The following is a 24,315-nucleotide window of genomic DNA, read 5'->3' as shown; positions in this document are numbered from 1 at the left end:
TGAGTGCAATGTCTTTAAAAACAACGGCACTACGCCTCTCTAAATAAATTAAAGCTAACCGCTCGGGCGCTCCAAGATTCGGCGGTGAACGGGACACCCACCCTGCAACTTGCAGGCGGCTCGGAACGGAAAAGAGATACTTGCCGTTAACCCGTTAATCCTGCTGTGTGGACCAAGGTGACGTCGGGGGATTAAATAAACTTGCGCTCTTGGATCCGTCCCCACTGGAGATTCCTCCTCCTTAAAAAGAGCTTCTTAGCTAGTCGGATTTCTCCAGGATAAATGAAGATTTTTTGTATTCTGGATCAACTGCCGCGCCGAGAGTTGGAATCGAGCCGACATGCCCTGGATTGCAAGTCCACTGTTATAACCGTGAATCTGATATTATTTATGTTTTACGAGGAAAGGCCCCTGAGCTATATAGTTTTTTTTCAGAAGCAACCTGGCCACAAATGATAGCTCAACGAAGTGGCTTACCATGTGGAAATTTATAGTAGCCAAATATTCTAAACGCCTGGTGTTTATTTCCAATGTGGAGGGGAAACCCGGAGGACCCGGAGAAAAATGCACGCGATCACAAGGATAATAAGCAAACTGCACTAACACAGGCGTGAGGGTCTGGATCGAATCCTCGCCCTCCTGCATACCAAAGGCGAGGGAGCTAACATCACCTCGCCATCGCGGCGCCCTTCCGTGGCTGCGGCAGCTCCGTTCGTCCGTCAGTTAAAAACAACAACAAAAAGATGAAACTGTCACGTTTATTGCTCTAGATATGTTTATATGTGCGGCAAACATGGGTTTTAACGGTTGCTTGATTCGGTTAACGGTAATGGGAACTTGCTCAGTAAGTGCTGACTCAGTCCCCGGTTGTTATTCCTCTGTTCAATGCATTGTGCTTGATAATTGTGGATGCTTTAAGTGCTTTTCGCGCATTAAACTATTTGTGGAAACTCTTCCTGCAAAACGGTCCGAGTGAATTATTTATCTGGGTGTCTGAATGCTACCCCAGCCCATAGTGCACTCTCCACTGATCCACTTTTCATTTCGTGTTGTGTATTAACATAGAGCTTTTTTTGTACAACCTGTACCCATGTATTCCAGAAATTTCCCTTGATCGCGTAAATTTACGCGATCTAACCCCCCAAAAAAACTCTATTATGGATGATATTGGTCGCGAAAGCCTGCGTGTTAAACTGGTCATTAAGACGAGATTTCAGTGTGTATGTGTGCACGTGTTTCACATTACACAGACAGCGTCAATTGCTTGGCGCGACTCGTGGAACGTGTTTAGCAATCATCGTGCGCGTCCAGCGTGAAACTATTTTATTGCAATCTTCATTTTAAGCTTTCGTGACTGCAGGAATCCAATACTCTCTGCTTCTTTGATTGCATTTGGATGTGGAGGACGCATCGTGCGTGGGGAGTCTACAGTGCGAAAGAAGTTCAACATAGTACACACATAGCGTCCAGCTACGAGTCTGACAGCGAGTCTCAAGTCAAATAGTTGGTCTGCTCCGCCTTACATTCCTTACACAATGGACTTTGCACATGTTCCTGAATTGCACAGCTGCCTGGATAATAATGGGAATAATAACACGCTGCTCCCCGAGTAGAATTGTTTGTTTCGTGAGCCGCGTGGAATATCCCTCGTGAGTAAACAATACACATCACGGGCGCTGCCTCGGCTCGCTCGAGATTTCTCTACAGCATCGGGGTTCACAACTTAGAATCGTCATGGAGGAATCCGAGGAGATATATGAAGCTCTTTTTCACAGATGTTCAGACTCGTCAGCAGAGTCGGTCCAGAAAAATAGCTGTGAAGAGCCTCGCTTCAATACAACAAACAAATTGACAATAGCAGATATTGGAACAGCCCATAGACTCTCATCGGCCCGTGTTACCACGATAGACACATCCGTCCTGTCACCCCTGCAGCCAGGTTGATTTAATACCTGGACACGGTCTCTGGCGCCTGTGGAAAATGCATGCGGGGTGGGGTGATGGGGATGGTGGGGAGGAGAAGTGATGAGGTAGAGTGGAGGATGATAATGGTGGAGGAGCGGTGATGGGGATGGTAGAAGTTGGGTGTTGAGCGAGCAGGAGGCAAGTCCACGTGGAGGAGTGAGGTGCTGTGTTGAGAGGAGTGGAAGGGATGAGAGGGGTGCAGGGAGGAGAGGGGTAGTGGGTTGAGAGGGGTGGAGGGATGAGAGAGGAGACGTTCACTCTGAGAAGGGTTCTCCGGTGAGAGAGCCATGGGCTGCCTGCACGCGTTGACGCTCTTGCTGCCACTTTGCTCGGCTACAGGTAAGAGAGAGAGACGTACAAACTCAACAAACTCTACACACAATACACACCCAACACACCATACACACCACACAAACTCTACACACCATACGCACCACACAGACTCCATACAAACTCTACACACCCTACACACTCTACACACCCAACACACCACAAACACAATACACACCCAACACACTCTACACACCACACAAACTCTACACACAATACACGCCACACAGACTCCATAAAACTCTACACACCCTACACAATCTACACACCCAACACACCACAAACACAATACACACCCAACACTCTACACACCACACAAACTCTACACACAATACACAACCAACACAGACTCCATACAAACTCTACACACAATACACACCCAACACACTCTACACACCACACAAACTCTACACACAATACACACCACACAGACTCCATACAAACTCTACACACCCAACACACCATACAAACCCGACAAACTCTACACACAATATACACTCTATAAAAACTCTACACACAATACACATCCTACAGACTCTACACACCCAACACACCATACAAACCCTACACACTCTACACACAATACACACTCCACAAACTCTACACACCACACACACCCTTCACACTATAAACACCATACACACTCTACACACCCTACCCTACCCAATCTACACATCAGGATATCGCCATGTATATTGTGTGTATGTTGTATGTGTGTATCAAGGCCGTATATATAATATATATTGGGGGACACATCCCCCCAATATTCAAATATGCTCAAAATATACCCCCCCAATATTTTGCTATAAAAATATTTTAAAATAATTGCTATGCTATGTAAATAGAAACAACAATTCGCGAAACCTTGGCCACAATATCTGGACTTGTCTTCATGTAACAATGCATATATTTCTGTTTATATTATTGTGGTTATGGTTGTACTTTATTAATCCCTAATCTCTGCCATTACATACAATGAAACAAAAGGGAAAAAAGAAAAAACAGAGCAGTGTAATGCAATACACTATTAGACATTATTGTAACAAATAAATAAAAAGTCCATCCTATGTGTTAATTAATTTAACAAAAAATTTAGGCAGGAAATTCGTTTTCAAATTTAATTTTTTTTTCTGGGGGGTTGGGACCCCCAGACCCCCTGGAAAATTTGGTCCCCCCCCAATGTTGACTCCACGGCTACGGCCTTGGTGTGTATGTGTGTATGTATGTTGTATGTGTCTATGTGTGTATGTTGTATGTTTGTATGCGGGCGTGGTGCTGTCCACCCACCCCCTCGTGCGCCGTGTCGGCCTTCGTCGGTGCTGCTACTCGCTAATCACGGCGCTTGCCCCTGTAGGCCGTGAGGGCTGCGCGTGGCATCTTTGTCGCGTGTCTGTATGTGTATGTTGTATGTGTATATGTGTGTATGCTGTATGTGTGTATGCTGTATGGTCTACGCTCATTTACCAGCTTCATATTCTCTATTGCCGTACATATACTGGAGGAAGGGCCTTTGCTATTGATGCCCCCAGGGTCTGGAATGATGTTGCCAATAAATTGAAACTTGAGTCACTACCTATGAGATCCTCACTCAAACCTGCTCTAGAGGAGTTGTACACCCCTAGCTGCCAGTGCTATTCAGTGGCCTAAAATAAAATGTTTCGCTCCAGATGATCGCTACAAAGTATGACCTGTGTTTTGATTTAGTGTGTGGATCTTAAAGGTGCATTGAAAAATTATAATACTCCGATTGATGCTCCTGTGGATTGATGCTCCCGTGGAGTGACTCATGCAGCCAATTATGGCTGCAGGGTTTTGGTAGTACATGTTGTTTATGCCATTTATTGTGAAAATTCCGTCACAGTTCCTATGATCACTGTTTCATTGGTTTCATGGCTTTATTTAGGTGATTTCGAAAAGTGTATTGGTTTAGCCATGTTTGTTTTTTGTAGTACAGAGTTAGACTGATGGCCTTAATTTAAGTTGTCTTGTGGTTGTTGTTAAATCCTTTATATTAAGTTCGCGTGCTTGCTTGCTTGCTTAGGACCGTGCAAATCTTTCGGTCGTTTTTTAACCCACTTCCCGTGATCCAATCGAGCTGACATTTTCCACACAGACTCGTTGTGCCAGACAATTATTGTTCGTGAAAAAAAATTCCCAAAATTTTACACTTTTTAGGCAAAAAAAAAATATTTTACATATATTCAAATAGAACGCATTCATGGCTTTGGCTGAACGTCAGAGTGTAAGAGCCCAGAGCGTAACCCCTCCACAGGCCGTGGCGGAGTAGCGCAGTTGGTAGCGCCCTTGCTTCCCATGCCAAAGGTCGCGGGATCGATCCCCGCGTCCTCCACAGGCGAATATATTTTTAAATCCTTTATATTAAGTTCGCTTGCTTGCTTGCGTGCTTGCTTGCTTGCTTACGACCGTGTAAATCTTTTGGTCGTTTTTTAACCCACTTCCCGTGATCCAATCGAGTTGACATTTTACACACAGACTCGTTGTGCGTGACAATTAATGTTCGTAAAAAAAAATTCCCAAAATTTTACACTGTTTAGGGAAAACAAATTTATTTTACATATATTCAAATAGAACTCATTCGTGGCTTTGGCTGAACGTCACAGTGTAAAATCCCAGAACGTAACCCCTCCACAGGCTGTGGCGGAGTAGCGCAGTTGGTAGTGCCCTCGCTTCCTATGCCAAAGGTCGCGGGATCGATCCCCGCGTCCTCCACAGGCGAATATATTTTTAAATCCTTTATATTAAGTTCGCTTGCTTGCTTAGGACCGTGCAAATCTTTCGCTCGTTTTTTAACCCACTTCCCGTGATCCAATCGAGCTGACATTTTCCACACAGACTCGTTGTGTGTGACAATTAATTTTCGTGAAAAACAATTCCAAAATTTACACTGTTTAGGGAAAACAAATGAAATATTTAATTACCAATTGCTTAATGGTGGCAGACAATCATCTGACCCATAGGTGGCAGCCATCTCAAGTCAGAGGACGAGAGGACTCTAGTCGCCACGCATATAAAGGATTTATAGTGAAAAACTTTGTTTTTACGGGTTTACTTGTTGGTTGTTTGACTTGCATCCCACTGGGATTTTTGCACACAGCGTTGGTGTATGGTGTTTTTTTCTGCAATATTTTGCTATCTTTTCTTGGATTTTATGTTTGCACTCAGTCACATATTCACTTTAAGATGTTTTTTTGTTCATGTTTTTGTTTGTTGCGGTTGCACCCGATTCAAGAGCCGAATGGCTCACAGGGCTATACCTAATAAATGAACTTGATGTGTGTATGCTGTATGTGTGTATGTTGTATGTTGTGTGTATGTGTGGGGTCTTTGTCGGTGTGTAGATGTAGAACCGCACGTAGCCAACCGCGCGAGTCGAGGTTGTTGGTCAACCTCTTTCACTCCATACACAAAGACAAAGATCCCCGTGTAACCTTCACAGACTGTTGGGGGAAGGTGCTGTTCGCGAGTAGCACCTGTCACCACGCCCGGTCGCCTTTGTCTCCCGAGTGGCGATGTTTACACGCCACACCAAGGACTCATTGTGAGGCTGAGTCTACTTAGAGGAGGGGGCCCAGGACCGGTTCGGATAATCGTCACTGAGTGTTGGTGGCCGTGAGCGGGAATCGAACTCGGGTCTCCAAGTTCGTAGCGCGGCGCGGTGTCCAGGGGGGTGATGTCTCCAGGCGATGTTTCACTACGAGTGTGTTAAGTTATAGCCACTCGAAGCGAGCCAAGGATCAAGCAACATCGGGACACCTTGGTGACTGCATGAGGGCATTGCTCCGTGATTACGATGACAGACGAAAGTTGTCGCATTCCGGTGATGCATCAGAGGCAACTGCTCGAGTGACAAGGCGTGGATGTGGATTTCCTGTAAGCTCTTAGGACATCCGTTGGAAGAGTGAGCCTCAGAGACCCGAATCTATAATTCATGAAACGTAACAACGTTAACGACCAGCGAGCGGCCTCTGCGTGCACTCGCGCGCCTATCGCGGTGTCAAAACACGGCCCGACGCCACTCAGCGGGTCGATGTTGAATGCAGCAACAAAGGGGTGGTGACGTCACCGCTTGTGTCTCAGGTTCTCGTGGTGCAACTCCGACAGGCCGCCCCTGGACAATACTGGCGTGGCGTGTATCCGTTACGTATCGCAGCGCGCCCGCCGTCTGCTTCACTCACAGTGGACGTTTAAAGATCCGCTGACGTCATTGGAAGCGAGCAAAGACCCATTGTGCGTCCCAGTTAAAGTTTCCATATTCCATAAATTACCGGATAATTAAATTGCCCAAATGGGATTACGCTCCACATTTTATTTTAACTTAGAGCAGTAAAGTTTGGCTTCCTCAAATTGCGCATCGCGTGTTTGTTCTCTGTCATCATCAGCATCATCATCACCGCCGCCACAGGGTAACGAGGTCGACAAGAAGATCATTCCGCCTTGGGGGGGAATCGGCCTGAGCATCATCAAATATTGCGGCCCCACGTGACCCATTATCGCACCCCCTGAGCTGACAATGTAGTTGGTTACGCCACCTATCGAGGTGCAATTTTATTTGTATTATTTAACCGGAATGAATCGATCCTGATATTTCAATTCATGACCAAACGAGAGGAAGCTTCTATCGCTTCTACTGAGCTATGAACAGCACACATCCAACAACGCATGTGTCTCCTGTAATTCACGTTGTTCTTCTCTTGCAGGTTATCTCCAAACCGGCCATAGCAATGGCAGCCACAGAAGCAAGACCCACGCGGGTACCCATGCCTTCACCATTTGTTCAGTCAATTAGTACTGGCATGACTAGTTGCTTACTCTATACATTGTTGATACAATTAACACGAATCTATGACAAGTATCAATAATGTTTCTGATTAACAATCGTGATTTCCTGTTCAAATGAACATTGAAGCAGTGGTTCAGCTCCTGGTGGTGGGATTCCACAATCTCGTGACAAGAGCAAGTTAATCCGTTGGACAAGCACTGTTTACCTCTTGATAAAGTGGTACTCGTTGTATCGACCCTGTAGGAGTGATAGGCTGAATCAACCCCCAACCAGGATTTGAACTCACAACCTTCCTATTGCGAGGTGCTGGCTCTACCACTGAGCCACCAAAGTATAGTAATCACATGGATCGACTGAGTACAAAATGGAACGACTTTTCACTTCAGGGTGCCACGGTGGCTAGGATATGTTAACTACCTCGCCTGGTATACAGTGGGTCCGTGGGTTCGATTCCGACCCTGACGCCTGCTGTATATTCGGAGTGTGCGTGTCTCTCTCTCTCTCCCCGTGGTCATGTGGATTTTTCTCCAGGTCTTCCGGTTTATCCCTCCTGCTATACATTTCCACTTGATAATGAGAAGCCACTTCGTTGAGCTATCATTTGTGGCCAGGTCGCATCTGAAGAATAGCTATGGAGCTCAGTGGGTCTTGCCTGGCAAAATACAAATAGCAGGAAATAACTTTCACTTCACAGTGTTTGAAACAGCCTGGCTGGGCACCGCAACAGTGCCCTGGATAGTTTAAGGACCACTGATGAGACTTTAAGTTGTATACAATGTTACTTTAATTATTTGTCGTAGTATATATGTGTCTTGTGATTCTTCAATGTTCACCATTGGAACCTCATTTGCCAGTAAAAATATGATAATTGTTTTTTTACCCTTCTATCTGGCAACAAAACTGACACCTTTTTACAAGGAGTCATGTTTGCATAGACCACAATACCTGCAGTCATAATGCAAACAAAAAACACAACTCTGATAATGTGCACTGTCCTTGAAGTTGATTGGTCCACACCCGAGACAGCTTTTTTCTTCAATGTTGTTAGATTTGTAACACAAGTCTGTGTTGCTCAAGAGTGGGGACCAATAGTCCTGACCCAGCTGCCTCAACAAGCTAAACTATTTCTGCGGACGCGTTGCCCCACGTGGACGTTGTGCTGGACACCTGTGAACAAAAAGAGCTTCACGGCTCATCGGATTCATCCAGTCTCTAACAAGCACGAGTGAGTCAGTCCTCCTCCATTCTCCCGCACGCAGCCGCGCCGTGCCGCGACGAGGTGTGGGTGGCCCGGCCCGACGCCCCCAGGGAGCAGAGAAGCTCCCCGCGGCCCCGACTCATCGTCCCGGCGTCTCCGGGCGCGGTGCTGTACGCGGGGAGCGGCTGCTGCTCTGGACGAGCCTTCCCGCTCTACCCCGGCGGCGGCGTCGTGCTGGGAGCCGCGCAGTGGCTCGCGTCGCAGGCAAAGTGGCGCCGGGCCATCATCCTCCACGACCCCGGTTCGTGGCAGAGATTTCTTCTTTTACTTTTTGTGTTTATTTTTTGGCAAAATATATTTTTACCTATCAGATTTCTTTAGTTACTTTTGAATTTGTTTTACAATTTTTATATATATATTTTTTACTCTCAGTCAAAAACCCAGAATACAAAGTGGATTTTAGAAAAAGAGGGGGGGGAGGAGGCGGAGAACCCAGCAGGTAACGTGACACAAACTCGGCGCAACAAACCCGCAAGGTCGGGGATGGCCCGGGCGGCGTGCGGACTCGCTGCCCTGACCCGCGGGTCGGGGTCACGACCGAGGAGCCGCGAGGGTTGTTGGGTGAATTCGCTTTTTCTGGTTTGCCTCGCACATACAGCGTGGCGGCAAAGTCGCTTTGCGTGTAAACTAAAACGCGCCTTGATCCCAACAACTCCGTGTGTTGCCATCCATCGACGGCGCACTGCGGCTGGGTTTGTGCCAAAGTTCGCCAAGTGGATGGCTGTCAACTGTAAGAGCAGTTCCGCACACTTCCATGCCCCTAATGTGTCGCGTGAAGGAGCGCGTTTTATTGAAATCTCTGTGAAAAATAGTTCTTATATTTCCTGATAGCTTGTCGGGTCTCTTTCACGATCGTGGACCCACATACTCGCATACTACTTTTTCTGTCGTAAATTCGCCAATTGTCTGCCACGTTGAAACCCACCTGTACATGCAGAGAATAAAAAACGACGTTAATGTTACATGCATCATGAGCACTCTGTGGAATTGTCGAGCGATTCACGTGAGCTTCCCACTCTTTGTTAAATGAGAGAGGGGGAGCTGTTGTGATGGAATGCTCAGCCCACTGGCCTTGTTATCCAGATGTCGCTGATTCCATTGGATCTCCCGGCGCGGCAGTTCAAACAAGTGGGGCAAGTTTCTTAAATTCATATCGATTGTGTTTGTTTTAAAGTGCCACCATCAGATCAGGCACTGATTGCCCCGCTGCTCTCTCGGCTCTCTTGCGCCCGGGCTCACTCTTACCAAGGTGCAGCGCGTTGCTGTGGCAGGGATTCATCTCAGACTTGCGTCGTCGTCTGTTTATGTTTGTATGTTGCACTTCGTTCGCACCGTCCGTAGCCATCCGTGCTAAGTAGAAAAAGCGAAGTTTTGTTCGTGGCAATTCACTTGATTCAATGTCCATTGTGTCTGTGCACTTGTTCTCTCCTGTAACACAGTTGCTTTTCCGATGATTTCAAATTGACTGTCTCTGCTCAATTTTTTTTTATTTTGGTTGTTTTTGGTCTGAATTTGCGTCACTGTTGTTCTTGTTTTTAAGTAATTACTTTTGTAAACGTGATGTCCCGTGTCATTCTTGCAAGTGAGACGTACTTGTATCTTCACTTATCGCCTGGTTCAATGAAATAACCGTAAAAGTATTCAGGCCAATAAACGACGAATTCCAACAGAGCGGTGCTGTGACGCCACTGCCCACGATTCCCACCAGCTCTGCGCCTGTCTGTGGAGGAAGTGGCGAGCTTCCTGGAGGACAGCAGCAGCAGCAGCATGGCCGTGACGCTGAGCACCATACAGCTGAAGGACACGGGGCAGTCTCCCGACCTCCTGGCCCTTGACAACATGTTCCGGGAGATTCGCCGCAAGGAGGTAAGGACGAGGGTGGCGGTGGGTCACGTGAGCGGCCCCCTCCTTCACCTCAGTGGGGCCGCAAGCTTGACATCGTGCTCGTGAACTCATCATGACCCTCGTTGCCGAACGAATACACTGAGGTCGCAATCGTCACCCGCAAAGTGCTTGCCACAAATGAACCACAATACCTGACTGATCTCGTCAAGGAGCATCAACCGTGACGCAAACTCCGGTCATCCTCGCAGTAGCAGCTTTTGGCTAACCAGCGAACAGAGACGGTCACTGCATCGCACCCTTTCAAATGTGCTTCTGTGGCCGTCTGGAACGCTCTTCCTTCCGATATTTGGAAGCCACTGGAGCCGTGCACTTTTAACGAGATCAGCCAGGCATCGTGGTTCATTTGTTGCAAACACTCTGTGTGTAAATTGATCTAATAACACGGGAATTATACTGTTAAATGTACGATTCGTAATTTATATTCTATGGTTCTTTCGGTAAAGTCACGTAGATAGAAAAAATAATAACAATAAAATAATAAAAATGAAAATAAAGTGAATAAAAAATATAAAAAATATCACGACGTTTCGATCGCAACACAAGCAATCGTCATCATTCTCCTGATGACGATTGCTCTCGTGTTGCGATCGAAACGTCCTTCACCCGCCCACGGGGTGCACGCGATGACGGTGCATCGCGTGCCGTGGCCCTTTCAGGCAGGGACCATGTAGAGACATCCCCGATGTCACTACTCAAATCTGATACCTGTGACGTTAGAGAGGTTATACCTGTGACGTTAGAGATGTTATACCTGTGACGTTAGAGAGGTTATACCTGTGACGTTAGAGAGGTTATACCTGTGACGTTAGAGATGTTATACCTGTGACGTTAGAGATGTTATACCTGTGACGTTAGAGAGGTTATACCTGTGACGTTAGAGATGTTATACCTGTGACGTTAGAGATGTTATACCTGTGACGTTAGAGATGTTATACCTGTGACGTTAGAGATGTTATACCTGTGACGTTAGAGATGTTATACCTGTGACGTTAGAGATGTTATACCTGTGACGTTAGAGATGTTATACCTGTGACGTTAGAGATGTTATACCTGTGACGTTAGAGATGTTATACCTGTGACGTTAGAGATGTTATACCTGTGACGTTAGAGATGTTATACCTGTGACGTTAGAGATGGTATACCTGTGACATTAGAGATGTTATACCTGTGACGTTAGAGATGTTATACCTGTGACGTTAGAGATGGTATACCTGTGACGTTAGAGATGTTATACCTGTGACGTTAGAGATGTTATACCTGTGACGTTAGAGATGTTATACCTGTGACGTTAGAGATGTTATACCTGTGACGTTAGAGATGTTATACCTGTGACGTTAGAGATGTTATACCTGTGACGTTAGAGATGTTATACCTGTGACGTTAGAGATGTTATACCTGTGACGTTAGAGATGTTATACCTGTGACGTTAGAGATGTTATACCTGTGACGTTAGAGATGTTATACCTGTGACGTTAGAGATGTTATACCTGTGACGTTAGAGATGTTATACCTGTGACGTTAGAGATGTTATACCTGTGACGTTAGAGATGGTATACCTGTGACGTTAGAGATGTTATACCCGTGACGTTAGAGATGTTATACCCGTGACGTTAGAGATGTTATACCCGTGACGTTAGAGATGTTATACCCGTGACGTTAGAGATGTTATACCCGTGACGTTAGAGATGTTATACCTGTGACGTTAGAGATGTTATACCTGTGACGTTAGAGATGTTATACCTGTGACGTTAGAGATGTTATACCTGTGACGTTAGAGATGTTATACCTGTGACGTTAGAGATGTTATACCTGTGACGTTAGAGATGTTATACCTGTGACGTTAGAGAGGTTATACCTGTGATGGTACAGATCTTAGTTACAATCGTGGTGCTTGTGTTGCTCGCTAATAATGACTGTCACGTATTAAGATACCATCCCTATTTCCAGGTCTATAACATCGTACTCTACTGTCGCGATTCCCTTATCCCCCACATTCTCAATCAGGTAAGCCCAAGGGCCTCGCGGTGAATGGGTACAGAATAATAATAATCATATGTATTCATACTGGAGGAATCCGATGAGCTATGAAGCATTTTTTCAGAGATGTCCAGGAGTTGACAGATGTTCAGTAGCTCGGTGCCTAGCATACTGCTCTGAGCCACGAGGTGTTTAGTGTTGTAAATAAATTAATTACACAAAGAGTGACATCGAGTATAGAATGGACATCTGGGAGCAGTGACATGGCCCAGCAATAGGGCATTAGCTGCTTTCTGCAGAGTTCGTGGTTACCAGCTGGCAGGCTGCCCGCGTCAATACTGCGGGTGCGTATTAACCACGGCGTATTAACCGCTGCTTGCTTCACTCACGGTGGACGTTAGAGATCCCGTGACAACATTTTAAATAACGAGGCCATTGTGTACTGGTGTCATGGCCCAACATTTCTGCTACAGGGGCAGCTGCCACTTGGAGGTGCACTTTGATTGTGCGAGCAGAAATGAGAAATGATCTAAGGCGCTTCGCTGAGGCATTTCGAGCCTCGGCAACTCGGGCACCGATCAGCCTCCCGTTGTGTGTCTGTACCAGACGTGCACTCTCTCAATGCTCTTGCGAGCCTTGAGACCAGTCTCTGCGAGCTAAATTATAACTATTTTATTTTACCAGGCAAGGCCCACTGACCTATATAGCTCTTTTTCAGAAGCGACCTGTCCACAAATGGGGTCAGGGTCAGGATCGAACCCACGACCTCCTCCATACCAGACACGAGGAGAGGCACAAAACCGGCTCAGATCAGCGTCACCGGTCTTGGGCCTCCGAAAAAAATGTAGACCAGGTGTGGTCTGCTATTACAAATGGAAGAAAGCAGAAATAAATACATTTCAAGGTGATACAAAAAGTAATGTGTGATCAAGAATGAAATTGACAGCAGAATACTTAAAACAAAACATAAGTTAAAATACTTCACATGGAAAATCCCTTGAGATGTAAAATCTCGTTTGCAAGGGTGTCCAGGGTGTCACCAGATGCATCGCGCACAAACTAATCGTCGTGCGTGCACCGGTGGCACTGAGCTACCCTGAAAAGTCGAGTCGGTTACTTCAGTCACCTCTATCGGTGATATTGTTCACTATTTCTGTTACTGCTCACTCTCCTTGACATTTATGAAGCTGGTTGTAATCACCGGCAGAAACGTCACGGTATTCAAATTGTAAATGTTGTGCGTCTGACTCTCCAACACAGCGGCGGTGTGCTCAAGTAGAAACTCCTTGGCACCCTCTGTTTACGTGACAAACCTCACTCGTTTATTGTGTCAGGGGGGTGGCGGGTTTAATGACACATTCATGTTCACGCGATCTCATTCAAAACACCTTTATCATGGATAAGATTGGTCGTGAAAGCCTAACGCGTGAAACTATATGGGTGCGTGTGTGTCTACAGTCCATCTACTTTGGCCTCATTGCAATGCCCTACCACTGGGTCGTGCCACTGCAGGTACCGAGTTCCCGACCTTACACATTGACAATCTCGCCATACTCTTGCTTGCAAGCCCACGATGCTTGCCTCTCAGCCGGAGAAGTTGACAGTGCCGATGTGCGGTTAACACGGGAATGGCCACAGCCGCTGAGCTCGAGCTGAAAAACGTAATCGTTGGTTCGGTTATTAAACGGTGATCGGTAATCGTTGTCAGAATTGATTACCGGTTCCAAAAGTCAGAAATCGCGAACCAATTGCTGAGACTATCAGTAATGAACGCACGGATTGGCACGTGAACGTACACACCGCACGGCGCAGGCCCCAGTCACCGCGTGGTGCATTCGCCCCTCGTGTCTGGATACAAGGTAAAGGTGCAGCCCTGCAGTTGCCGGCTCACACCACTGCTGTCGGAAGGGCCTCCACTAGAGGGAGATCTAGGGGATATTTGGTCTCCTCTTCCACGCTGAACAGACGTCTTGGAAGAGGTAGATGCGTCCACACTTCACGCCACTGCACGCGACCTACCGATGTGTAGACTGTGGTGGTGAACCTGGGGATGCCACGGCGGCTAGGAGATGTTCACTACCTCGCCTGGTATACAGGAGGACGTGGGTTCGACTCCGACCTAGACGCCTGCTGCTGTATATTAGGAGTTTGCATGTCTTGTGGATTTTTCTCCAGGTCCTCTGGTTTTTCCATCCTCATTTAGAATCAGCATCACGCGTTTAGAGTATTTGGCTGCTATACATTTCCACGTGATGATGATGATAAGCCACTTCGTTGACCTATCATCTGTGATCGCCAGATCGCTTCTGAAAAAGATCTACATAGCTCAGTGGGCCTTACTTGGTAAAAAAATAGTTTTAGTTCAGTATTTCCACAGCTGGGTGGACAGAGGTGAAGAAAAACTGCCAACCCTGTAAAATTCCAACAACGAGCTCTGTAAATCAGGACGTGTAGACCTGTAAATCCCAGGCAGTCTGTTTATTCCAGTCTGTTCTCCTATATCGCTGCGTGTTTTCAGAACGCGAATTGGATATGACGCGATTGAGTGAACAGAACTACGTCGTGTGAGTAGCAATAAGCGGTTGTAGAGCCGCCTGGGAGTAGCATTACACGAGGCAGTGGGATGCTGCGGGATGCTGCTGGATGCTGCGGGATGCTGCTGGATGCTGCGGGATGCTGTGGGATGCTGCTGGATGCTGCGGGATGCTGCTGGATGCTGCGGGATGCTGCGGGATGCTGCTGGATGCTGCGGGATGCTGCTGGATGCTGCGGGATGCTGCTGGATGCTGCGGGATGCTGCTGGATGCTGCGAGATGCTCCCTGCACGCGCCTCCGTCTTTGCTCGGCCTGCGTCCGCATCTCGCGTGTTATCTCGGGCCGTGCTTCACCCGACACTATTTATTATTACGAGATGTTTACATGACGTGGTATTCTGCTATAGGAAACCACCTGTATTGGAGTGCACTATGTGTCAGCAAACGTGACGAAAGAGGAGAAAACATCTGATACTTACAATTTGTAATTTACCAGGTCAGGCCCATTAAGCTATGAACCTGGCCACCAATGACGGCTCAACGAAGTGGCTTAGCGTGTGGAGATGTATTGCAGCCAAATACTCTGAACACATATTTCTAAATGTAAACCAGGCCAGGAAATGAACATCTCACCATCGTGGATGTAACTTATTCTAAACGTCCTCTTACACAAACCCCCCCATCCCCCCCCCACTCTAACTTCTAAGCCAAACCACGCACCACCCCACCACCCCCTGCCTCGTCACAGACGCTGCCACCGACGTATCTCAGCCGGTTCGTCGAGACGGGCGTTCGGTTCACACTGCTCGAGGTCTCTCTCCGAGAGCCGGGTGGAGCGGCCAATCCCCCCTCCCGCTCGCCCCCGACGTCTCTCTCCATCACGCCGCTCGATGCGTTGGAGTTTGACGCGCAAACCTTCCTCAAGCAGATGGAGCGGGACGGCGTGTGCTCGCCTGATGGCGTGCTGCAGGCGAGCGCGTGTGTGTGTGTATGTGTGTGTGTATATATGTGTGTGTGTGTATGTGTGTGATCGTGTGTGTGAGTGTGTGTGTGATCGTGTGTGTGTGTATGTGTGTGTGTGTATGTGTGTGTGATTATGTGTGTGGTCGTGTGTATGTGTGTGTATATATGTGTGTGATCGTGTGTGTGTGTATGTGTGTGATCGTGTGTGTGCTTGTGTTGTACGTGTTTGTGTGTGTGTGTATGTATTGTAGGTGTGTGTGTGTATGTGTGTGAGGAGCGATAGTGCAGCGGTTAGCGCGCTGCGCTATGAACCCGGCGACACGAGTTCGATTCCCGCTCACGGCCAACACCAGTGACGATTATCGGAATGGGATCCTGTGCCTCCCCAAGAGCAACTCAGCTTCAAATGAGTACCCGGGGCAATGTGTAAATATCATCACTCGGGAGACAAAGGCGGCCGGGCGTGGTGGTGGCCACCCACCTTTTCGTGTGCCGTGCCGGCCTTCATCGGTGCTACCCGCTAACAGCACTTGCCCCACGAGTCTGTTTCGACTCCACGGGGCGATCGTTGTCTTTGTCTCTCCTCCTCCTCCACCCTCCTCTCTCCTCCCCTCTCCTCCACTGGCAGACGACGGTGTTGGGCTTCTCCGGCCTCGTCGCCTTTGCTCGCGATGGAACTCGCACCAATGTCACAATCGACCTGTTCGAGCTGAGGACAGACGGACCGCACAAGGTGCTGGCAGCACGTCTCCCTGCCACGCAGACACCGCCACTTGAGAGATCCCAGAGCGGATAGACACCCGTGACTGTGACAGTCACCCATGACTGTGACAGTCACCCATGACTGTGACAGACACTCCGTGACTGTGACAGACACTCGTTACCGGGCTTTTTGCACAACTGCCAACGCAGCGGCTGTTATTTGGCGACGCTGCTTTGTCAGTGGTGCACAAAGCGTCATCGTCATCATCACGACCCATAGGCAGATCGCCCCGGAGGTGTCCACTGCACATTTCGTCATGTGTTCCCACTCTCCTCTGTCTTGTGCCAAGATTCTCAAGTAGTGGCCACATCTCTCGTGTCGTCGTCATCAACCATTCTCTGTTAGATCTTCCTCTCTTTATGGTTCCTTCCATGTTTCCGAACAACAACAACAACACCTTTAACGTGTTTCTGTTGTCCGTCCTACATATGTGAACCTTATGGCGGGACCCCGGGGTCCCGAATAAACTGAATTTAAAATCTAAATTAATGAATTAATCTTTGACGAGTCGGTCCCAACGTGCACATCGACGCCGCGACCCGCGCCCATTGCCGCGTCGTCCAAGCGCAGCGAGGACGAATGCGCGGAAGAAACAAAACTTTGCATCGTGTAGAGCTCGTCGAGAGGAATAAATGTCTGCATCGTTCACCTTCAACAGACATAAAATTACGTCGCAACGCAGTTTATATGCGAGAGCCGGGGGCTTATGGGACCCCGGGGTCCCGCCATGAGGCTGACGTGTCCAAATACCTGAACAAAGCACAGGTCACAAAACGAGTTACTCCACCACGCGCTCCTCCATCAACAACACTCACTGCTTTAAAATAATGATAATAACCAGTGACGTTTCGGACTCTGACCCTTATTATCCACACTAGGGGGCAACACTATCTCGCCTGCCTTGCTACAAAGATAAATGTTCGTTATATTGCAAAGCGATGCAGTTTATAATTCTCATAGCACATGCAAATTAAGCGAGAAACCAAATTTACGATTATTACTTTGTGTGCCATCATTAGTGACCAGGCTGAGACCATCAATCCGTGTAACCCGCTTTGACCACAGGCAGCTGCCCAAACTGCACGAGTGCTGGGGGAGCACTGTGGAACATCCTGAGTTCGAATCTGGGCATATGCCTGTCATTAAACTGGGTTTACAATTGTCGCGAGTCGGTGGTTTCAGCCTGGTCACCTATGGAGACTTCTGAGCCACCAAGACCACTTCAAGAATCCCAATATCTATAACTACAGCACGCTGTGCAACTACGGATATCCAGAGTTCGACTTCAAAAGCGGCTATGAAACTCAATTGGTTTTTATGTTGAACTTCTTTCGCGCCGTACAAAGCTAACCGTGCTAACCGGAGGTGCGGGGAAAGGACGACAAACACAACACAAAAAGCAGTTCTAAAGAAATTAGTTTTCGATCTAGATTTACAAGTGCATTGCCCCAGTGGCGTCTCAACCTCGGAAGGAAGAGCATTCCAGACGGCCGCAGAAACGCATCTGAAAGCACGTGATGCGGTGACCGTCTTTGTTTGCTGACGAGCCAAAAGCCACTGCAATGATGACCGGAGTTCGCGTGATGGTGATTTATGCTCTTTGATAATATCAGGAAGGTATTGTGGTTCATCTGTGGCAAGCACTTTGTGTGTAATGAGTGCTATACAAACCACAACTTTGGATAAAGTTCGGAGAACTGTTTGTCCTCTCAAAGTTGTAATAGATAAGAATTATAACACATTTCTTGAATATAGTGAGGTTGTAAGAGCTTGGGAAAGAGACGATGGGAGGGAATTCCACTGTGGAACAGACCTGCAGCGTGTATGAGACGAAACAGTCAGTGGAGTAGGCCAAGTCTTCAACATTTGTTCTGAAGGGGATATTTTCTGCCTCTCTTCCAAGGTTGGAAACTGGTCAACTTCTCGGCATGAAGCCACCCAACCTCTGCCTATCACCAACTACTTCTTTGCCAAAAGGAAGGTGCGCGTGCTGGCACCAAAGGTAACAACACACCCACTCACACGGAGCTGCCACTTGCACACACACACACACGCCATCACACTGCAGGTTACAACAATGCACTTAATCACTCTCTCACCCAGCCATCCACTCACATACCTACCCACGGACCCATCCCGCCAATCACCCACTCACTCGCTTAGTAACAAAGACAAAGATGCCCTATATATCCTTTAACAGACTGTAGGGGCAAGTGCTGTTAGCGAGTACCTATGGAGGCCGGAAAAGTACACGAGAGGGTGGATGGCCAGCACAACGACTGGCCGCCTTTGTCTCCCCAGTGGTGATGTTTACACATAGCACCAGGTACTCATTTGAGGCTGAGTCGACCCAGGGGAGGCCCAGGACCATTTCAGATAATCGTCACTAGTGTTGGCCATGAGCAGGATTCGAACTCAGGTCGCCGGGGTCGTAGCGCAGCGTGCTAACCACTGCACTGCCGCTACCCCTCACTCAGTAACTCGCCCACTCACTCACCCACTCACCCACCCACCCACCCACCCACCGACTCACTCACCCACTCACTCACTCACCCACCCACCCACTCACTCACCCACTCACTCACCCACTCACTCACCCACTCACCCATCCACCCACTCACTCACCCACCCACTAACGCGCTATTTCTGCTTCTTCCCTCGCTCTACTCCACTTTGAAATGACCTACCATCGTCTCTTTTCCCCAAGCCCTCAATAACCTTGATTCAATTCGAGAAACGTGTTGACTTATATGACAACTTTGATCGTGCTGTTTGTTGCTTGCTGCATGACTTATTCGGCCTTGGTGCCTATATTCATAGAATGCTTTTTTTTAATACCGCAATAACATGCTCGTGGTGCAATTGCCAGGGTCAGCTGAAAATGCCGAAGCAGCAACTTTGACATGTGAAGCACATCGCAGCACTGCTTGTGACAAATGTGGTTTTGGAACGTACGTTTAGTTGTCATGCATTCTATTAAACAATATATCCCCACCATCGGCCACGGTCAACCGGGGTTGGTTCTGCAGGTGGCTGGCTTTGTGTGGTACGAAGACGGGAACGTGTCCAAGGCATCGGGCTTCCTGGTGGACTTGCTCAACAAGATCACAGAGAAGCTGGAGTTTGAGACGGAGCTCATCCCGCCTCCAGCAGCCTGGGAGGAGACGGACAACTCGGTAGCTACTCAGGAGACAATGCAGGAACGCGTGAAAGGGCAACTGACAGGATCACCGGTGCGTAATGTGGCCTAACACCCATGACCACGACCCATCATGATCATCACCATCATCAACACCACCACCACCATCAACACCGTCATCACCATCATCAATACCACCACCATGAACACCGTCATTACCACCAACACCACCACCATGAACACCGTCATCACCATCACCATCATCAACACCACCACCATCAAAAACCGTCATCAGTCACCAAGCTTTCGTGATTGCAGCAATTCATAGTATTTGGGTCTTTCGGTAAAGCCACGTAGATAGAAGAACAATAATAATAATACAAATATCGCGACGTTTTGATCGCAACACAAGCAATCGTCATCAGGTGAAAAAATGGCGGGAGAGCTGCTGAGGCAGGAAAAAATATGGCGGGAGAGCTGCTGAGGCAGGATGTTATAAAGGTTTGAGATGGGTGCAGCCCAAGGGTCATCAGCGAAGTGGGCGGGGCTAGAGATGAAATTTGCATGTAAATGTAAGATCGGAGAGCTGGACTACCTCCACGACGACGAAGCTGTGGAGGTGGCCATTGTATTGTGAGAGATTAGCATTTGTCAAAGTAAGAACAACGAACAACATGAAAACCACCGCCACATCGAGGAAAACGAGCAACGGTGGCTGTGTTAGTGAGACATTTCGCCTGTTAATGTAAAGACATTGAACCTGGTAATGTAACTCAGAGAGTCGAAAATAACTGCTAACATCGGCAGGTATGATGGAAACATCACAGCCAGTTATGACTTAAACTGGTTAATAACGTCCTTCCAATGATTGCTCAGTTTGTACCCATCTTCTCGGTTATATATCTGGATGGCTTCATGAACGAATCTTTGCTGATAGCCAGTGCGTTTGCAGAGTACCTTCGTCTTGGAAAAATAAATTTAGTGTTTGCCCACAGCGTTGAAACAATGATCAGCCACGGCCGAGGTATTGGTCCTACCGTGTTTCAGATCCGCCTTGTGCTCACGAACACGGTCCGAGACATGTCGCTTAGTTTCCCCGATGTAACTACTGCCGCAGACACAGCTCAGTTTGTAGACATCGGGGTATTGCATGTCAGGGATCACATCCTTCACAGGTGGTATCAGATCACGAATTGTACGTACTATGTTGAATCGAACCTGGATCTTATGTTTGCTAATGATTTTGGAAATATTTTTGGTCACCCCTGCTATGTGTGGCGAAGGTACTCTGCAAAGGCACTGGCTATCAGCAAAGATATATCCTTCCTCAGCAGCTCTCCCACTATATTGTTTCACTTGATGACGATTGCTTGTGTTGCGATCGAAACGTCGTGATTTTTTATTATAATTTTTCTATCTACGTGGCTTTCCCGAAAAACCCAAAGCATATGAAGTGAAATAATGATACTAATTTGCACTTTAAATGTTTTGTGCAACACGATGTGAATATTTTCAGCAATGTTTGGTGGTGGACGGTCTCACAACGTAAAGTCGGACAATTTGTCATAATTTATAAATGAATAGACTTAACACGACACAATCTCACAAAAATAGCATGTTTAAGAATACTAATAACACGTTCACAGGATGCGACTGCCGTGGAGTTTGCCCTGTTTGGCTACCCGGTGATGGACGACCCTGGCGACAGAGCCATAGCCTTGTCGGAGATGGTGTTCGAGAATGGCTACCACATCATCTCCGGCAGCCACGAGCGAGCGGAAGTGCGACTCTTCCAGTTCCTTGAGCCTCTCAACACCTACCTGTGGATGTCCATGCTGTCGGCCTGCGCCGGCATCGGCCTCGCGTTGGCGCTGCTCGCCCGGATACACCCGGACGAGTGGCACCACCTGGCCAGACGCGGCCACGCGACCCCCAGCGAAGGTCGGGCCTTCAGCGTCCCCAACAGCCTGTGGTTCGCCTTCTCCAGCATGGTCAACCAGGGCTCCGGGCCGCTGCCGGCATCGATGGCCGGCAAAATAATTTCGTACACCTGGTGGTGCTTCGTGCTGGTGGCTTGCTCGACGTACACGGCCAACCTGGCGGCGTTTCTCACGGCCGAGGGCACCGGCGGCGTGCGTTCGCTCAGGGAGCTCGCAGACCGCGTGGATACCAACTACGGCACGTACGGAGGCTACTCCGTGTTCTCCCTGTTGAAGAACGCGTCGCGCGAGCCTTACGTCACCGTCTGGCTCCACGTGTCCAATGGCACTATGGCCAGCTCGCCAGAGCTCGGTCTCAAGAGAGTCGAGAACGAGCCGTTCATCTTCATCGGCGAGATGTCAGCCGTTTACACGGCCAAGAAGGATTACTGTGACATGACCATCTCCGAGCGCCGCTTCTACCGGCACCGGCTTGCCCTGCCGTTCCGCCGCGACTCGCCGCTCGTAGACCAGGTGTCCCGTGCGATCGTGGAGCTGGAGGAGTCCGGCGACCTCGACAAGATTGAGCGCGTTTGGTTCGCGCAGGAGGCGCAGGAATGCGTCTCCCAACTTTCGGGCAAAGACCAGATCGAGATGAACGACTTCCGTGGAATCTTCATCTTCCTGGTCTTGGGCATCGTGGCAGGCTGTGGCATAGGAGCCGTCGAGTGTCTCTGCTTTCGCATTCAAGCGGCCCGCCTGCTGGCGAAGCCGCTAGCCACGCACCTGTAGCCGGGCATCGCTGTCGGCAAATTCGACACTCGTCAGCGGCGATGGCATTGGCTGTGTCGGTGGGCATCGCTGTTTCGTACTGCAGGGAAATTAATATTAGGAAAAAATGTTGTTGGTGGTTTAACTATTTAATTCGCAAAATATTTCACCCGGAAAACTCCTCCAGATTGAACATCTCGTTTGCACAGGTGTCCAGGGTGTCGATTGGTGCACAAATAGCTACCACGTAAAGACACGTGACAAGCATACAAACACACATATATACACTACACATATACCGATCCACACACGCACGTGTTGTGAATGGTACTGCGAGATCTGACCGGTGTTCGCTGAGCTGCATTGGCTTTCGGTTGCCGAATGAATACATTGATGAGGTCGCGCTCACGACACACAGTGCTCGCCACAAATGAACCGGAATATCTCGCTGATGTCGTCAAGGAGCATCACCCATCACGTGAACTCCGGTCATCCTCACGGCAGCGGCTTTTGGCTAACCATCGAACAAAGACGGTCATTGCATTCTGCGCTTTCAGATGTGCTTCTGCGGCTGTCTGGAATGCTCTTCTATCCGATATTAGGAAGCCACTGGAGCTATGCACTTTTAAAACTAATTTCTTTAGAGTTTCCTTTTGTGTTTAGTTTGTTATCCTTCCCCCGCACCTCCGATTAGCAAGGTTGGCTACGTACGGTACGTACAGTACGAAAGAAGTTCAATACATCTACATTGAGAAGGCAGAATAGCAAGTGGACTAATCGTCATCTCTATCCATCTGTACGGGGATTAGAATATTGCCCCCTTTGCATGCAATGAGGGTTCTCCAGATGCTCTGGGCTCCTCTCACTTTTGTAATAAACATCTTAAAATGAAAACCCAAAGTAGCCGTAGCGGGGCCCTCCTGAAAGTCCTACATCTCCGTGTGGCTTCCCCAGATAAATAAGTAAAATTACTCTTTGGTTCTTTCAGTAAAGTCACGTAGATGAAAAATAATAATAAAATGAAAATAACTAAATTAAATCACGACGTTTCGGAGGCAACACAAGCTTCCAGGTTCCACCTGATGATGGAAGTTTGTGTTGCATCCGAAACGTCGTGATTTAATTTAGTTATTTTCGTTTTATTATTATTTCATCTACGTGACTTTACCGAAATAACCAAAGAGGTTGGATCCTTGCAGTCACGAAAACTTCAAATCTAGAATTAGGTAAAATTATTCATGATTCAATCTCGATTTGATTGATATAGAGCAACACACATCTTACACCTTATAACTTCTACAGTATGCATGTGTACAATGGATATCACACTTAAACGGAACGAAATGCATATGTATATAAGTGGCTTTGATTGTGAATACAAAAACAATGTTTAACGTGCACCAAAGTGGCTCTCCTCCTCGATTCATGCTTTGAGTGCCGAGTGAAGTATCGCTGGTGTGACGAATCGCTCGTATACCAAGATGCCCAAATCGTCTTGCACCGTGTGGTGCCACGGCCTCGAAGCGACTCTGCAAGCGACTCCCCCACGGCCCCCACACTGAGCACACTGAGCACACGCACCGACACAAACACTGAGCACACACACTGACACACGCACTGAGCACACGCACTGACACACACACACTGAGCACACACACTGAACACACACACTGACACACGCACTGACACACACACACTGAGCACACACACTGAACACACACACTGACACACGCACTGAGCACACGCACTGAGCACACACACTGAACACACACACTGAGCACACACACTGACACACGCACTGAGCACACACACTGAGCTCACACTTAACACACACACTGACACACACACTGACACACGCACTGAGCACACACACTGACACACGCACTGACACACACACTGACACACACACTGACACGCACTGAGCACACGTACTGAGCACACACACTGACACACGCACTGAGCACACACACTGAGCTCACACTTAACACAC

The 24,315-nt window shown here is 48.1% G+C and overlaps 1 protein-coding gene across 2 annotated transcripts; it reads left to right on the top strand.

The window, feature by feature from the left end:
* Positions 1-2,184: 2,184 nt before the first annotated feature.
* LOC144736867 (glutamate receptor 4-like) lies at positions 2,185-23,730 on the top strand. Of its 2 annotated transcripts, XM_078619522.1 has the most exons (12): positions 2,185-2,304; positions 7,014-7,067; positions 8,356-8,595; positions 10,063-10,220; positions 12,207-12,263; positions 12,955-13,089; positions 13,695-13,748; positions 15,519-15,734; positions 16,356-16,466; positions 18,400-18,498; positions 19,526-19,729; positions 21,282-23,730. In XM_078619522.1, the coding sequence occupies exons 1-12, from the start codon at positions 2,253-2,255 to the stop codon at positions 22,344-22,346; spliced, it is 2,445 nt and encodes an 814-aa protein (XP_078475648.1). In that variant the 5' UTR covers positions 2,185-2,252; the 3' UTR covers positions 22,347-23,730. The 2 variants fall into 2 exon arrangements, with proteins under 2 accessions (XP_078475648.1, XP_078475650.1); XM_078619524.1 differs by lacking the exon at positions 12,955-13,089.
* Positions 23,731-24,315: the final 585 nt, after the last annotated feature.

The sequence above is a fragment of the Lampetra planeri genome, chromosome 63, assembly GCF_965212315.1.
Source record: "Lampetra planeri chromosome 63, kcLamPlan1.2.h2, whole genome shotgun sequence".
In the NCBI taxonomy this organism is placed as follows: Eukaryota; Metazoa; Chordata; class Hyperoartia; order Petromyzontiformes; family Petromyzontidae; genus Lampetra; species Lampetra planeri.
Note: the sequence above shows the minus strand (reverse complement) of the source record. Positions and strands in the feature narration are given on the sequence as shown.